The 16,269-nt window shown below is 54.5% G+C and overlaps 8 protein-coding genes across 8 annotated transcripts; 5 read left to right on the top strand and 3 right to left on the bottom strand.

The window, feature by feature from the left end:
• Window positions 1–297: 297 nt before the first annotated feature.
• Window positions 298–1,397, bottom strand: L226DRAFT_459654 (uncharacterized protein; the record flags this gene model as incomplete). Its single annotated transcript, XM_067675532.1, has 2 exons — window positions 298–982; window positions 1,045–1,397. The coding sequence occupies 2 exons, from the start codon at window positions 1,395–1,397 to the stop codon at window positions 298–300; spliced, it is 1,038 nt and encodes a 345-aa protein (XP_067537453.1).
• Window positions 1,398–1,545: 148 nt separating this feature from the next.
• L226DRAFT_611295 (uncharacterized protein) lies at window positions 1,546–3,081 on the bottom strand. The gene is made up of 4 exons (XM_067686269.1): window positions 3,029–3,081; window positions 2,550–2,969; window positions 1,790–2,496; window positions 1,546–1,739 (listed from the first exon to the last, which is right to left on the bottom strand). Exons 2-4 carry the CDS (start codon window positions 2,915–2,917, stop codon window positions 1,705–1,707), a joined length of 1,110 nt encoding a protein of 369 aa, XP_067537452.1. The 5' UTR covers window positions 2,918–2,969; window positions 3,029–3,081; the 3' UTR covers window positions 1,546–1,704.
• A 1,966-nt stretch (window positions 3,082–5,047) lies between these two features.
• L226DRAFT_504781 (uncharacterized protein) lies at window positions 5,048–6,415 on the top strand. The gene is made up of 4 exons (XM_067678002.1): window positions 5,048–5,117; window positions 5,175–5,514; window positions 5,608–6,266; window positions 6,324–6,415. Exons 2-3 carry the CDS (start codon window positions 5,201–5,203, stop codon window positions 6,248–6,250), a joined length of 957 nt encoding a protein of 318 aa, XP_067537451.1. The 5' UTR covers window positions 5,048–5,117; window positions 5,175–5,200; the 3' UTR covers window positions 6,251–6,266; window positions 6,324–6,415.
• Window positions 6,416–6,685: 270 nt separating this feature from the next.
• L226DRAFT_569119 (uncharacterized protein) lies at window positions 6,686–9,455 on the bottom strand (the record flags this gene model as incomplete). The annotated part of the gene is made up of 19 exons (XM_067684257.1): window positions 6,686–6,789; window positions 6,836–7,024; window positions 7,098–7,162; window positions 7,218–7,265; window positions 7,345–7,504; window positions 7,563–7,656; window positions 7,712–7,766; window positions 7,962–8,008; window positions 8,070–8,151; window positions 8,211–8,252; window positions 8,443–8,488; window positions 8,548–8,628; window positions 8,691–8,732; window positions 8,838–8,852; window positions 8,912–8,959; window positions 8,991–9,001; window positions 9,060–9,073; window positions 9,123–9,169; window positions 9,227–9,455. The coding sequence occupies 19 exons, from the start codon at window positions 9,453–9,455 to the stop codon at window positions 6,686–6,688; spliced, it is 1,419 nt and encodes a 472-aa protein (XP_067537450.1).
• A 1,101-nt stretch (window positions 9,456–10,556) lies between these two features.
• On the top strand, window positions 10,557–10,905 carry L226DRAFT_532892 (uncharacterized protein). Its single transcript, XM_067680353.1, has one exon. It carries the CDS (start codon window positions 10,572–10,574, stop codon window positions 10,821–10,823), a length of 252 nt encoding a protein of 83 aa, XP_067537449.1. The 5' UTR covers window positions 10,557–10,571; the 3' UTR covers window positions 10,824–10,905.
• Window positions 10,906–10,938: 33 nt separating this feature from the next.
• L226DRAFT_353270 (uncharacterized protein) lies at window positions 10,939–11,839 on the top strand. The gene is made up of 3 exons (XM_067674158.1): window positions 10,939–11,316; window positions 11,544–11,663; window positions 11,723–11,839. Exons 1-3 carry the CDS (start codon window positions 11,025–11,027, stop codon window positions 11,746–11,748), a joined length of 438 nt encoding a protein of 145 aa, XP_067537448.1. The 5' UTR covers window positions 10,939–11,024; the 3' UTR covers window positions 11,749–11,839.
• Window position 11,840: 1 nt separating this feature from the next.
• L226DRAFT_353271 (uncharacterized protein) lies at window positions 11,841–13,055 on the top strand. Its single transcript, XM_067674159.1, has 2 exons — window positions 11,841–12,281; window positions 12,347–13,055. The coding sequence occupies exons 1-2, from the start codon at window positions 11,986–11,988 to the stop codon at window positions 12,903–12,905; spliced, it is 855 nt and encodes a 284-aa protein (XP_067537447.1). The 5' UTR covers window positions 11,841–11,985; the 3' UTR covers window positions 12,906–13,055.
• On the top strand, window positions 13,056–14,151 carry L226DRAFT_353272 (uncharacterized protein). Its single transcript, XM_067674160.1, has 3 exons — window positions 13,056–13,839; window positions 13,901–13,997; window positions 14,059–14,151. The coding sequence occupies exons 1-3, from the start codon at window positions 13,205–13,207 to the stop codon at window positions 14,068–14,070; spliced, it is 744 nt and encodes a 247-aa protein (XP_067537446.1). The 5' UTR covers window positions 13,056–13,204; the 3' UTR covers window positions 14,071–14,151.
• The last annotated feature ends 2,118 nt before the right edge of the window (window positions 14,152–16,269 follow it).

Raw genomic sequence — 16,269 nt, 5'->3', positions numbered from 1 at the left:
AATCCTTCAATGAGCGCTTAGGGAGAAGAGGTCCAACGAAGATCTAGGCTGTTGACATTGAGAGACGAGGAGGCAACGACCCTAGTGGTGGCAAGGCAACTATTCCCGAAAGTATGATGTACATTTGATGGTACTAGACCGCTCGTAACATTAATATCTCCGAGGAGAAGGTATTAAGATGGTTCAGAATGCGACACTGGGCCGCGGGAACTGCGTATCGACGTGGCCTTAAAACAAATCAGATTGCAAACAGGAACAAAACCAATCGTCCTCATACTCACTCATATAATACCCTGGCTACTGCGTGTTCTCGTTCCTGAGCCCTAGTTGCGACGGCAGCCTGTCGAACAGCTTCTTCGCGACATCCGTGTGCCACTGGCCAACCATCGAGTTGTAGCAAGGCCAGCACAACTCGCGATCATCGTCCACCTTCCCAATGAAGTACTTCAAGCTCGACCACCAATCGTACTCCTCCAAGATCTCGTCAACGTCGTCGCTCATGACACGGTCTTGCAGCTTGTGCATGACGACCGAGCATGTTTCAGGACGCGAGCAATCCGCATGGGTTCCACGCGAGAACACCTTGTGCAGGGACCAGATCGTGCCCTTGATGTGTTCCTGCTTGCCGCACAGACAGCGGCCCATGTCCTCCAAGGACAACACCTCCCTCGAGCCGTCCTCGCGCTCGAACCCCTCGGTGATGAGCGAGGCGCTGAGGACAGAACAGTGCAGCAAGGCGGTGGAGAGTATCGAGTCCGCGCCGGTGAGCCGCGCGAGGTTGACGACCCCGATTGCGTACTTCTCTTGGAACCCGCGTGGGGGCAGCTCTGGTGTGGGAGCGTTGAGCCAGGAGAAGTACTCGTCGACGTAGTACTGCTTGAGGTACTCGAGATTGCGCTGCACCATAGCGTCCACCTCGTACTTGTGACCAAGACGAATCTGCGCAGCAAGCTCTTCGTATGGCGGGTCGAGACGGCCCATTCTGATATTACGCTCCTGTCAGCTCTGCACGGATTAGTGGAGTGCTTAGAGTGATGGACTCACTCGCGGAGTGTCTTCCCCGGAAAGAAGGCACGCAAGAAGTGACGCAAGTCTTCGGGGGAGTCTGGAAGATTGACGACTGCAGGAGCTGCGCCACCTGTCACAGTTGTGCTGGAAGAATCCCCGTCCGAGGGCGTGCCAGTAGATGAGGTATCTTGAGGAAGAGAGAGCATGTCCCGGAACACTGGTGAATGTTTCACCAGCGGAGCTTTCCAGATCCGAAATTCCACGTCTCTCGCAATGAGAACAAGGTTGCCATTGGCGAACCACAGTTCGTCGTCGTGCTGCGGAGATGGGTCTGTCTGGACGCCGACACTGTTGAACTGCTCCTCGTGGCCAGTCTCGCTCTTTGTCATGACTGGTGTGAACTCTGGAGGTAAGGTCAGTGAGGCAGTGGAGGCGAATGGATTGTCGCTCACGGACCACAAAACCTAGGATGATGAGCGTCAGCGGTCAAGCAGGATCATAACAACTCGCCGCAACCTCGTGGATCAATTACCGGATCCGGTCATTGTCTGAGTCACTGTGTGGATTCCGATACGTGGAAAATGCATAACTGGAGGCCCAAAGACCCTGGAATCGAACAATACGTATTGCCACAGCCATGCAGATGTCTCATGCACATCACAAAGAAGCACGTGTATGGTGGGAGGCACAGACCGATCAATCCTCATCGTCCGAGTCTGCCAACTCTTTGGCTGGAAGATATCATCAGCGCGGTCGGCGAACAAGTGGCTATGCGACTCACATTCGACACGACGTTCGTCAGAGTCGCTCACAGATACCCCAAAGACCTCCGGAATCCTACGTAGAAGCTCCGTCGCCTGCTCAAGTTGCCGCCCGGATTCCCAGACGCCGACCATGTCGTAACACCAAGGGCATAGGACGCGGTCTGGATCGCTCGCATTTACATGCGACGTCCATGCGCTTGAGGTATGGAATGTGACGTCGAACATGGCGTTCTCGGCGTCCGCGAGGCGTGCCAGAATCTTGTCAAACACGGGCTTGCACTTCTCACGACGTATGCAGTCCGACGAGATCGTTCGCTGGAACACTTTGTGAGACGCAGTTGTGCAGGCCTTCGTCCATGCCGCGCGACCCACGACGCATCGCAGGAGGTCGTCTCGGGAGAGCGTTTCCTGCGTTCCATCGGGGCGGGTGAAGCCTTTAGTCAGCTCCTGACCAAGCAACGCGCAAGCCATCAACGAGGCGGGGAGGAGCGAGTGCGCGTCCGCCAAGCGTGCGAGGTTCACGACTCCAATCGCGTGGGTGGGCTGAAACCCCGGTGGCTTGAAGCGATATTTGAACTCCCATTTCTTGATAGGGGATGTCGTCTCTGGGAAGTGTTCTTGCAAGTAGTCCACACTGCTCTGGACCATCTGTTTGACGCCATACTTGTGTCCCAAGCGTATCTGAGCTGATAGCTCGGCGTACGAAGGATGGATCATTCCGACCCTGTAGATCAAGTTATCAGCTAGGAGGGTGCAAATACGACTAAGAGAACGTGCCTCAATACACTGCCAGCGAAAAGTCCCTGCAGAAAGTGGCGCACGTCATCTGGTGGGTCCGACAATAGAAGTTTGGAACAGTCGCCCCGGTCAGGCTGAGGCGACGCGTTCTGTGCCAATTCCGCCTCCTGGTTGTCCAACATCTCACGCAGGACAGATGAATGAAGTAGGAGTGGCTCCTTATAGACACGAAACTCAACGTTTCCCGCTACGAGGATAAGGTCGCCGTCCGCGAACCAAAATTCATCATCTGGCTGAGGGTCTGTTTCCGGCCATGGCGTTTCCTCAGAACTCGAGCTCTCGAATAATGGGTCCGAGAGCGTTTGTACACCTGCCTCCCGTCGGCGGTCGGTAGTATCATCGGACATGATCTCAGCTTGCCAGCGCGTGCGAAGTATCTGGATGAATGGCCTCACGTTCCTTGTTTCCGGTCAGACAGTCAGCGACAGTTTCGACTGAGACTTCACGAAAACACATACCTTGCCTCTCGTTCGGTCCTTATACGCTGTGTAAGTGGTGGAAGAGGTGCAAGGATCAAGCCAGGTTGATGCGGGCTTGGCGGCAGCACAGCCTCGGCCTCGTGTCCTGAATCGCGACTCGCTACTAATTCTGAGTTTCTGTCTCTGTCTGCCTAGTGGACTACCTCGTCTCTCTTCCCTTATGTTTGCGACGGCCGCGGTCATGCTGGGACAAAGCTGTGATGCAAGACGGTTAACGACTCGTACTTACTGGCAAGTCCGGGCGGGGTTTTTCGGCTCCCCCCAATAAGGCAAATGCTAGAAAGGGAAATTCTGCGATACCACTCTCCTCTTTCCATCTCATTCCTCCTTGCACCTATTCATACTCCAGTAAGTGAACGTGCACCATATCAACATGAATGCTGATGCAGTTGGAACCTCCTGCCAAGCGCCCACATACAGCCCTTGTGGACGCGCAGGCGCAGCTCACTTCAGTGGCAACAAAAACGACCTCACCCGAGTTCTCCTCGCACGATCGACAAGTGCTGTTGCGGAGTGTCCTGCCCCCACCCTGTGAGAACCTTTAGACTGCCTTGTGATCTGCGCAGGAGGACGCACAAATTTGGCCAGGATCGACGCGCTTGCCACGATACGCATCTTCCGGGGCCTGTCGGCTGCCGAGAGTGCGTCCAAGAGGGGCTACAGAACCTTGTCGACCCTCTGAATTCCGCGAGGATGTTCAGCCCCGGTATGAAGAGGCCTACTTGGCATGACCTAGGCTATGGACATCGATGTGTGCGGCTGGTTTTGTGAGACATGCCTGGAGGAGATTCATTCGGCGGAAACCAACGAACGCTTCGCCATGTGGACGTCACTCCCCGTCCATCTTTGACATTCCGGAGCGATTGTCGCGTCTGTGGTTCTGAGCGGAAGAGATATCTCGTCATAGCGCTTTCCGAGCTTGCTACAGATTTGGTGGTGTGCATATGGTGAGTCAAGCGGTGGTCTAATTTGTGCTGTTGTCTTCAAGTGGCTGACGCTTAGTGGCGTGCATTACAGTACGATAGCGCACAATCATGTTGTTGATTACCAGGTTTATCTTCTATCCAGCAATTACCACTGCAACGGGAGCATCCTTTCCTTCTGACCAATACCCCGCGAAAATGTTAGCATCATTCAGTTTCACGAGATCAGATAATTCACGTTTTCGGAATAAGCAAACTTCCAGGAAAGTCTCGTTTAGGTAAGTTGGAGTTGCTTGTAGGCCTTTCATGGGAAGTGTAAGGGTGTTACGGGCAAAGTTTTAGGTTCGATAAATTCCTTACTTTCAGTAATTCGATCTCTTATTCTTTGCTATCCGGGGAAAGAATACTTTCTTTGCAGTGTACTCTCACGACAGGCAGCGCCCCGGAACCGGCTGCAAGAAAGGTTACAGTAATTCTCTACCCGGTTAGCCTTTCATAATCATTATCAGCACTTTTTCGGTTACTGAAGAGGCCATCTTACTCTCCGCTATGCTGCAGATATCCCGATCCTCAGAAGGCCGCCTTTCAAAGAGTCCTTTCTACCCCTTGGGAAGGTGAGGAAAAGGCGACACTTCCTTTGTTCGGAAATTTCAGCCGTGAAAAGAGACCTTTCCCGTCACCGGAAATTATGATATAGCCTGATAGGAAGGCTTTCAGGAGGCAGGAAAGGTAACGTTTCTGTGGTGAACTATCCAGACAAAGGATAGGTCAGTTTCCTGTGCCCTTCCATGTCGTTGGTGTGTACTCAGGATAGGCTTCCTTTGTTACTGTGGGAAAGGCTAGCAATAACTCCAAGAATTGAATCCTGTCTCGCAGCCAGAAAGTTTCCCGAAAGCCCAGAGAAAGGCTAACCGGGTAAGTAATTATCGGACATTTTCCTGCCTCCGGTTCTGGGGCGATGCCTGTCGTGTCTGTTGCCTACTTGCGGGCGGTAATCGGGCCGGCGCTCCGTATCCCAAAACAGGACAGAGCGCAAAGGTGAGTACAGAACGGGTGGCCTGCTACGCTCCTCACACACCTCTTCGCTTGACCACCACTATCTCCCGCATCTGGTTATTTGCGAGAACGGCTTGCTCAAAGTTCAGGTACTCCCCATTGCTTTCTCAATGGTTTTGGAAAGTACTGACCGTACCTCTGCCAAGCATTCTAGCAGCTAGCCAGGCGTACGATGTCGAGGAAGCGTCCTCGTTATGAGGACGCCAACGACGGTGACTCGTTATCCCGCTCTTCCCCTCTTGGCAAACCCAGGACACGCGACGATGACTTCTGGTTCGAAGACGGTAACATTGTCCTGGTCGCTGGAGATGTCGAGTTTCGACTCTATCAAGTCCCTCTCATAAGACGCTCCCCAGTATTCAGGGAGACGCTATCCATGCCCCAAGGAGATGGCATCTCCATTGCCGTCCCCGAAGTCAAGCTGTTCGATCACCCTAGCGACATACGGCGTCTCCTGGGCGGAATCATCTTCGGGAGCGACCTCCGGTGCGTCCTACGCCGACTATATGCACATTGTACGAGATGATAATTGACTGTATGCGTCCACGTTCGACTCTGCATGTGTATACTTCATTTCAGATTCGTCAAGGGCGATCCAGACTTCACGACCCTATCGTCTCTCATCCGGATGGGCCACAAGTACCAGGTCGAGGATGTTGTCGAAGCGGGGCTGGAGTACCTTCGTTCTTTCTACCCTCCGCACCTCACTCACGATGAGGGAATGCCCGATGGGCCGCCCAACTTCTCGAAGCGCGACCACATCGGCGTTGTCAACCTCGCGCGGCTCACAAACTCCCCTGACCTCCTTCCTGCGGCATTGCTTCACTGCTGCATGCTCGATCCACGCGAACTCGTCAAAGGCATCGAACTCGAGGACGGCACGACGGAGACTCTTTCACCGGACGACCTGGCGACAGTCTTGATCGCCCGCGAGGAGCTGATCAAGGCCGACGCCCTTGACTGCCTCTACATCCTGGACGTGAACGAGGACTGTTGTAGCGTTGAAGAATGTCGCGAGACTCTCATGGAGGTCCTCACGTCCAGCATCGCTGTGCAGGAGCAACGCAGCTTCAGCGCCGATTGGCGGGAGCCGTGGAGACCGTTTCTGGAGAAGATCGGTGCGGTCCCTTGCGAGGCTTGCATCGAAGGCATTGAAGTCAATGAGGAGACTCGACTCGAAGAGTTGTGTGACAGATGGCCAAAGATCGTGGGTCTCGAGTGAGGGTGCTTCGAGAAAGGTATGTATTCGTGTCCCTCGGACCATACTACTAGACATGACGCTTACATAATCGTAGATGCCTGTACGCTGAACACCCCAGTCGGCAATATGCATGTACGAATAGCGGAGTGCACAAGAATGAGACATATACTCTATGAAGCGCATTCTAGTTTCCCCTTCTGTGCGCTGTTCCACATTGATAGATGCGAGACAACACGCCAGCGGGTACTCGTCCCGGGGACCACGAAGAGGTATGCGCCAGGACAACGAAGTCCCTCCCCCGAGAAAAGAAGAAACAACCGACCTTGCCTCCGGACCGGCGAGAGTATCTTGGGCAGCTTCTGCAGCTAGCATCGAGACCAACGATGAAAAACTTGAGAACACAGGTGCGAGTAAATCACTCACCACCTCTTGCGAACTGAGTGCCGAGCAATCTATTCAGGCCGTGCGTATGCCGTTCTTGCTTTTGTCTGATAGGTATGTCAATGCATGGTGCAGGAAGAGCGGGATAGTGAGAACGCTTGCCTTGTCCGATGCCAGTGCTAGACCTGGAACCATCAGTCGACACCAGAACAAAGAACGACGCACCTTGAAGCGCATTTTGGTTTCTCATGCCTGCGCACTGCCCGAGATCCTTGGATCCCGGATAGCGCGTAGGTAGATACTCGTCCCGAGGACCGCGGAGAGGTATGCGCCAGGACCGGAGTCCCTCCCTCGAGAAAGACATGAAACCACTGACCTTGACCTCCCGACCGGCGGGAGGGCTTCCATCGGCCACTAAGATAACCGAAAGCATGGTGAGCGACACGAGCCCTGACGTCAACAAGCCCACCTACCGCCTCTTGCATACTGAGCATCTTCCAGTGCCTGCTGCCGTTCTCTCCGTCTTGCGCTCGACCTTCGTCTTGCTCTTGCCTGCCAAGCAAGGTCAACAACACATAAACGAAAGGGCAACGGTTCGGACACACACTCGTCCGTCGGCTTTCGCCAGTAATTCCGATCTTCGCCTGCGCGATACCTACACCACGTTAGCAAACACGAGACAGACAAAACACGCACCTTCAAGCGCATTTTGGTTTCCCGTGCCTACGAACTACCTGAGATCCTCAGATCCCAGACAGCGCGCAGGCAGGTACTCGTCCCGAGGACCGCGGAGAGGTATGCGCCAGGACATGCGTCCCTCCCTCGGGAAAGAAGAGAAACGACCGACCTTCGCCTCCCGACCGGCGGGAAGTCTCTGTTGGCAGTACCGGAGCACTGGAGTGCATGTCCCCAGTAAGCATCGGAATGATTCAAATGCGGACGTGACACTCACCGCCTGTTGCGATATGAAAATCTCTCCAGGTCTTGCCAGGCCGGCCTTGCTCTTGAGCCTTTCCCTTGAGTCTTGTTCTTGCTCTTGAGTCTTGCTAGAAGGAAGATCAACATGTGAACATCGACGAATGGACCAATCCGGATACTCACCTCGTCGCCGTCCGTCTTCGCGATCCCGTTAATCCGGAAGCCGTCGCCGCCGTCGCTAGGCCTATAACCGTCAAACCTCACAAGAAATATGAATCACGCACCTTCACGCGCATTTCGGTTTCCCATGCCTGCGCACTACCTGAGATCCTCAGATCCCAGACAGCGCGCAGGCAGGTACTCGTCCCGAGGACCGCGGAGAGGTATGCGCCAGGACCGAGGTCCCTCCCTCGGGAAAGAAGAAACGACTGACCTTGACCTCCCGGCCGGCGGGAGGCGTCTGTTGGCAGTACCGGAGCACTGGAGTGCATGTCCCCAGTCAGCGTTTGGATGATTCAGGTGCAGCCTACGTGACACTCACCGCCTGTTGCGACTTGATAATCCCTCCAAGTCTTGCCAGGTCGTCCTTGGTCTTGAGCTTGCGGTGAGTCTTGCTCTTGAGTCTTGCTAGTAGGATGGTCAACTTGTGAACATCGACGAACGGACAGATTGGAATACTAACCTCATCCGCCGAGTCCGGAAGCCGTCCTCGCCGTCGCCGGACCTACAACACGTCAGTTCACAAGAAGGAGAGAACACGCACCTTCAAGCGCATTTTGGTTTCCCATGCCTATGCACTGCCTGAGATCCTCGGATCCCAGACAGCGCGCAGGCAGGTACTCGTCCCGAGGACCGCGGAGAGGTATGCGCCAGGACATGTGTCCCTCCCTCGGGAAAAAGATAAAACGACTGACCTTTCCCTTCCGACCGGCGGGAGGGATCTATCGGCGGCACCGGGCACTGGAAGACCATCGGGACTATCAGCAACTGAAGAATGTAGACATCCACAATGTACTCACCGCCTCTTGCAATCTGCGAATCTTCCCGCGCCTTGCCAACGTCGTCTTCCTCGTCCTCGAAATCGTCTTCTTGCTCTTCGTCTGGATACTCAAGTCAATATGCGACATAGTTGGTCGGGTAGTTGTTAGAGTACTCACCCTACCGTCGGCCTTGATCAACGATCCCGTCTTCCCCCGCGTAATGCCTGCAATATCACGTCAATCCGAAACACGAAAAAGAAACACGCACCTTAGAATCTGCAACAATGAATCAGCGACCGCCAAAAACAAGATACAAGTAAACGACTTACCTTTCTTCGTCGTACCTGAAAATAACGGTCAGATCCGTTCTTCTGCCCCCATCGAGGAAGGATATGCGACTCACCAATCTCCCGCGGACCGCCTGCTCCTCCGTTCCCACTTCCAACGTAACCTGCAAAACAAAACACAAACAAACGACATACCTTTCACTACACTACACGTTAACAGAATGTCAGCCACTCTCCACTCCGAGATTCAACAAAGCGACTTACCTTCTCCTTCGATCCTGGGACTATACGTGAGCATCCAGCCAACCGATTCGAGAAGTAACATACCGACACCCCGAATGTTGAGACGATGCTTCCGTTGTCGCTAACCTCCTCTGCCTAAGTAGTGAGTGAACGAGAATGGAATAGTAACGAACGACTCACCGACTCACCGATGTCAGCCACCTCCGCCCACCCGCGCGCCCGGCATTCTCTACTCGTTGACCTTGCTTGAGCTATCCTATAGGCAATGGCGAGTAAGAATGGGTAAACAGCGAGGGCGTCACTTATGAGAGGCCATGTTGAGCGACGGTGTATAGCGACAAAGATCGTCGACGAAGGCTGTAGAGGCGAGCGTTCATGTCGAAGTCGAGGCGGGTGGAGGAGGAAGGGCGGAGACATGGCTTAGATGCTGCCAGGAAGGGTGGTGCATGTTGGGAAGGTAAAGGGGGAGACGGTGGTAGGAGGGAAAGGGGAGTGAGGAATCGAAAGCGTACCGGGTTGGGCTCTTATACCTCCGCGGGATGTGGCGGGGCGAGTGTCAGCCTCAGTTCAAATTGGGTGCGTTCGGGTCCCGCGCCCTTCGCGCCGCCGCCAAAGGTGTGCATACTCCCATGTACATAGCAGTAGCGCTGCAGAGTGTTGGCCTATGGCGGGCACTGCACTGGGGGACGAGGAGGGAGGAGGAAGGGACTCGCCGCGAACCGCGGGGGGAGAGCGCTTGCGGGAGAAGAGGCGGAGCACGTGAGCGTGTCCGTCACCTTGCCAGCCTCTCCGAGTTTCTCGGAGTTTGTACCTCCGCTGCCTACTACTACCTCGTAGCTGTTTGCCCGCACTCCCGATGGCTTGAGCGACCGAACACCAGATCTCAGTTTCCATGGAGTCAAGCCTGCAAGTTCTCGGAGTGCGAAGATAAAGAGAGGATCTCATACCAGGCACAAGGGCGAGGTGTAACGCGTACGTCAGCCGGCGCTGTAGTTGGAGTCGACACAGGAGGAACGGAGCGTGGGCGTCGAAGTCCTATCGGGGTATCTCAACTTATAGAGGAACGCCGCTGTCGATGCTGGGAAGCCGCAAGGAACCCCAGGTCGAGCGAGAGTCAAGCGAGAGTCAACAGTAGAGAGGATGATGGAGCTTTGAAGTTTCCGCCAGGTGAGCACACTCGTCCGCGTGGCATCCCACTGCCTCCCCCCCGTCGATTCAGTTGCGTGATGCACGAGATCGCGATGTTAGGATATCCCTCATTCCTGGGGAGCTCAATCCCATGTTGATACATACGACTCTACGTGAATATATCTATTTTAGTTCGACGTATCAGTGGGTCAGCTCGCGCAAGACGTATGGTGTACAACCAGAAACGAACTGTGAAAACACCGTGACCCCAATTACAGGACTCGAGATCGGAGGAACAAGTGTTCGATAGAATCATGACGTACGCCCCACTGCCACTCAGTTTTCATAGCTTCTCATGTGTGGATTTTGCAGGTGAACTGCGGACGACACCGATATACTGCCTGTATGAATGATTCTCCTCAAACAGCGTCGATTATCGGAACCACTGTGGTAAGGCATGAAAAGCTTCTACACTTTGCCATGCCATTCAGCACAGTTGTACGTACTCACGAGCATATTGTCGCGAGACATCCCTGGACCCTCCGAGAATCGGCGATACGAACAATAGGTCGCACTACCAGTGCTGGCGAGATCCAGCTAGCAAGAGCCGCTGTCAACGCTCGGGCACCCGTGCGAAGCGTAGACCATACCACTTGATGATAGAACGTTCTATCTCGGCATCGTGCAATGCAATTGTCAGGGACGGAGATGTGTGGTCGAACCACGAGGAGAAGAGGGCACAGGAATATGGTGAGCGCTCCCCAACCGCATCACGAGTGACGCTCTGCTACAAGATTCCCTTCGACTGATATTGCCTCTTCAGCACCGTCTACGAGCACTTGTGTCCCGTTATCCACCATGGAGCATTGTCCCCTCCCGATCGAGCTGTGCGAACTGATCATTGACTTCATAGCCGAGCCCTATCCCTGGTGGCAGATACCGTACTGGCGGACGAATCCCGCCAGGTATCTCGTCAAGTACACCTGCGTCTGTTCAGCCTGGCTCTCCCGGGCGCGGCTAAACCTTTATCGCACCATCACCTTCCACAAAACACAACACGTCGAGCTCTTCATCCAGTCTATCACCGCCAATCCTGCCCTCGCCGACATGGTCTGCGAGCTCGTGATCAAGCCCGTAGTCACCTCAAGAGGTACATACATCCCGTTCACCAGACACGCGCTCGTCGGACGTCTCCGTCATCTCAAGATGCTGGTGTATGACTTGCACGATCAAACGGCATGGGCCTACCCTCCCGGTCATCATGCACTCGTGTCACGGTTGCCGTATCATATCACGGACCTTGCCCTACTTCATCCGGAGAGCACGATGTCCTGGCTAGAGCTATTCCGTCTTATATGGTCATTACGCCATCTTCAGGTGCTGCAGCTCCAGATGGAGCGTTCTCCCGCTGGCGGTCTCACAGACGCAGTCTTGCAGCGCCTCGACGCCATCCGGAGACCATGGGCATGTGCCAACCTCAAGACACTTGTGTTAGGGGTGAGTACGACCTCTGTCTCGCGTGTTCTCGATTGCTGACTGGTTCTGCATCCGTGCAGGACTCCGGTTCTGGGGACTGTTATGACTTCCTCCCGGAGCGAGCGTTTGGGACGTCTGTGACACGGCTCTCTCTCACCATCTACCAGAAGCCGATTGCCACGTCAGGTGAGCATGTTCGCCTCTCAACAAGAGAACACTCACGAAGACAGCGCAAGGCGCACTGTTGTCGCAGATCAGCCTCTTCTCGGCGTTGGAGGAGCTATACGTATGCGTCCTCCATCCGGGTAAGCCCGGGTTAGACAACTCCGCGGTCTCCGGATACATGGCGCCTATCCTCTCGTGCATTTCATCACAGGATTCCCTTCGATCCATCACATTCCGACTTGTGGACGCCTCGAAGCACGATCGCGGGCAGTTCCTGCTCGAACTGTCATCTCGAAAAGTGGACGAGATCCTGGCAAGGTTTCCCAAGCTCCAGTCGTTGTCATTCAGGATACCAGAACGGCCGGGCACTGGCGTTGATCATTACAGTGCAGACCGATGGGAAACCATGCTGTACACGTTCATGCCGAAGCTACGCGGAGTCGTGACGGTCTCGGTGATGGTCGATCAGCACCGGTGCGTCTCACGCTGGGCATCGTACCAACCGTTTACTTAGCAAGCGCGTTCCTTATCTTCGACAGGTATTATGGCTGCTGGGCGAACGACTTGATATCGGACGCGAACTTGAAGCGGGCCGGCACTCCGAAGGAAGACAACGACTCTGGTGTTGGCGACTCTTCGGATGAGCGCAGTGATCTGGATGGGGACGAAGACGTCTCTGGGGATGATAGCGCACCTGACTCGGAGGGAGACAGTCCTTTAGATCAGGACTCGAATGACGATGTCGAGGACCAAACCGCAATCCTAGAGCGCACTGTGAGAGGTACACTAGTGGAGGAGAACCATCCTTCGACTCCCCAAGGCGATTCTTCGGCGAGCACAAGCATGGTGCCCGACGATCCTCCCTCTCCTCCATTCACACTGGGCGATTCAGCTCCCTCCTTCGTCCCAACATCTACTTCGGACATTGACGACACCGCCTACGAGCAGCTCCGGACTCCTGATGATGGTCAGCCATATCTGGTACCGCGCATATCAGGATGTCCGTCATCATCTCGCCAATGCCAGTGCTGCACTAGTTCAACACTGATGGAATGGACCGTTCTCCTCTGTATCGACGAGGAAGATGAGGAGGGGTAGTATTATTTCCGGTACGCTGGCTCTGGATGGAGCCATACTGTTCCCCGGAAGCTAGTACGTCCAACTCGCGAGAGGGGGACAAGTCGCTTTCTATGCGCATGTCTCGAGGCTCGCTGCCAGCCAGTGATGGCAACACGCGAGAAGCTACCCCGATTCGGAGATGGTTTGTACACCTTGAGAAGCGTGTCCCATTCGGCGTGTCTCATTCGGATACCTCCGCCTGTACCCACGGCCTCTCCATTGATCGATAGGTTGTTGTTCTCATCACGGGCCCTGCATCTCACCATCACTCACTCAACATGCAGAACCCCCATCTCCCCATTGAGCTCTGCGAACTGGTCATCGATTTCACCTTGGATCTCGGGACTTGGTGGGAATATAGACACCCTGGGCGCAACACAGATTTCGTGAAGTACACTTCGATTTGCTCTGCGTTGCTCCCTTGTGGACGCCGAGTACTCTACCACACAGCCACGTTCGGAGATCCATCACAAGTCCACCTCTTCACTCGTTCCATCGTCGAAAACCCATCGCTTGCCGACATGGTCCGTGAGCTCGTGCTGTGGCCGACGGTCGAGGGCACATACATCCCATTCGTTCACGCTACACTTGTCAAGCGTCTCCGTCACCTCAAAGGCTTAGTATACAATCTTGGACGAACGGAGGCGCATGCAGTGTATCCTCCCTTACATCACCTACTCGTTGCAAGTATTCCAATCACGGAGCTTGTGATCCGTCTCCCTGACGGTGTCCCATCCCGCAAGACATGGTTCGAGGCATTCCGCCTCATCTGGTCACTGCGTCATCTCCGGTCGTTACATCTCACTGGACAGGAGCACCCCAACGTTAGCCACCTGGACGTGCAGCGTCTGAACGCCATTAGACGGCCATGGGCGTGCTCTGAACTGAAGACGCTAGCGCTTCAAGGGGTACGGTACTTACACCTTTCATTTATGTCTCTTTCCTCGAGCTGACTTCTCTCCGATGCAAATCAGGACGGCATATACTACCGCGATCTGCCTGAATATGCATTCGGGACATCTATCAGGCAGCTGTCTCTCCATCTCACCGGTGATGGGATTAACCAGTGCAGTAAGCACTTCCCGTCTACTATCATGATGTCGAACGTCTATTCACTCACGCACACGAATAGCGGCGTTGCTGACTCAAGTCAGTCAGATCTCGTCTCTTGAGGAGCTGTATCTGCGAGTAGCTGCCCACATCCCCCAGCTTGACCCGAGCCGGGAGAACTCAGCCATGCTCGGATACTTCATGCCTATTCTGGAACGCCTTCCGCCGCAGGACACCCTCCGGACTATCGCGTTCCATGTCGAAGACGTCAAGGACTGTAGACGAGGCGATTTCCTCAGCGACCTCTTCAATTACAACGTGGACGGCATCGTGGACAAGTTTTCCCAACTGGAATCACTGTACTTCCGTCTGCCCGAGCGGCCTGGAAGCGGATATGATGCGGAGGATTGGGAGCGCATGCTGCACGCCCATATGCCGGCGCTGCGATTAGTCGCTGCAACTGTCTCGGTCAGGATCGACTGGGATGACACGTGAGTGGCCACGCTGGATGACGGCACGACCGTGACCATTTTCTGACGAGGCTTATGGCGTCTCCCCGACGCTCGTAGGGCCTGGGTACCTTTGAGTTTGGAGGACGACCATATAGACGATGCATATGTCCCAGGTTTGGGCAGCCACCCCAATATGATCGACTGGTCGGACTACTACCAAGCCAGCCCCCCTGACTCTGAGTCCTACGAATGCGACTCGTCAGAGTCTGAACGCTGATATGAGAATGTCACGCCGGATGGCATAGAGTATCACCCCGATATAAAAGGTGCGTGGTGAAACATTGTTCATGAGCCATGCTTTCGCAGCTAATGCTATCGAACAGCCTATCCAGGCTTTGTGAAAACCACCTGGATCAGCACGCGCTCAAAGCCGCCATTTCGATTCGTCTCGTTAGGCGTGTTACCGTTTAGTTTCTAGCATCTTCAATCAAATTGCCTCATCTCATTTCCTCCGCCTGGGTTACACGTTCCTTCCAACGACTTACTGGTCCCATGTTTTGCAGATCACGGGCAATGGATAGAGCTACTCATACATACTTGCTCTATCCTTCCCGGTAAAACCCGCCTGCGTCGCTCCAACCTCCACCATTGTCTGGACTTATCCCAACGTATATGTGTGCACGTAGTATTATGTTCGTCATATCACCAACGACTTTATCCCAGCGCTCGGGCCCATCATCGAACAATCGCGTAGGCTGAAGAGGTAAAAAGGTCGACGTCGGCCTGTGGAGCGGGTCCTCACAAGCCGTTCCGCACGTATCCTGAACACTGGCACAGACAGGCATTCAACGCCTCCGAAGCTGGGGCAGCTGCGTGCGAGATGGCATATGAGACCGACGGGTGGGTAGAGGCGTAATGTGACATGTCTCCCGGAAATCAATTAATCAACATCCACATAGGATTTAATGACCATGCGAACTGTCGTCCGTTCACGCTTGGGGCGGCCGCGCCATCAATGTGGTAGGCGAAACTACGAGGATGCGGATGGAGGAGGGGCCCGACGGGATTGGGGCTGCTCATATCTTCTGGACGCTGGACGCTCTGAGAGTGGTTTGACCAGTGGAGGTGATGGTCCATGGACGCCGCCCCGTGTAAGCTCGGCTGCGATGACCATCATGCGTGAGAGGTAGGGACGCTGTGATGCAGAGGACGTAGAAGAGCATGCGAATAGGACAGAACGGGCACAAATATGAGAGTGATCGCCTATCCCCGCTGATTCAGATGATGGGCAGAGAGCACACTCACCTACATCGCCGTCAGATGTACGGTAGACGAAATTCGTCCCTCAACTTCAGGCTATCTGTCACATATAACGCAAAGGTAACTCCGATGCGGACAAGAGCAAATTGAAGATTCGGTCGTGTGCTTGTTTGTAGTAAGGCGATGGATAGGGGAACACAAAGGGGTTCAAATGAACCGGAAGACGTGCCTTGAGCCTATTGTCACATATCTAGCACAGGTGTATCTTCCATCCTCATTCCGTTGAATCCAGGGGGTCACGAAACGGGAAGGATACAAGTATGGCGACAGGCGCGACGTGTTGCAGAGCAGAGAGAGCAAGGTCCGATAGCGAGGGTGGCCGAGAGCGCATCACACCTGAGGATCTCCCCGTCCATGCTAAGGCAAAAGGCGACGCCACACTGCAGCACTAGTAGACTCATCACGTTATCTCTACCGTGCCCTTCCAGCAACCCTATCCCGTTGAGAGCAGATTGGACGGAGATCGATCGTCGACTGAAAGTGCATTCGTAGACAGGCGTTCGCACATGTTGTGAATACGG

The sequence above is a fragment of the Lentinus tigrinus genome, assembly GCF_003813185.1.
Source record: "Lentinus tigrinus ALCF2SS1-7 unplaced genomic scaffold L226scaffold_7, whole genome shotgun sequence".
Lineage (NCBI taxonomy): Eukaryota > Fungi > Basidiomycota > Agaricomycetes > Polyporales > Polyporaceae > Lentinus > Lentinus tigrinus.
Note: the sequence above shows the minus strand (reverse complement) of the source record. Positions and strands in the feature narration are given on the sequence as shown.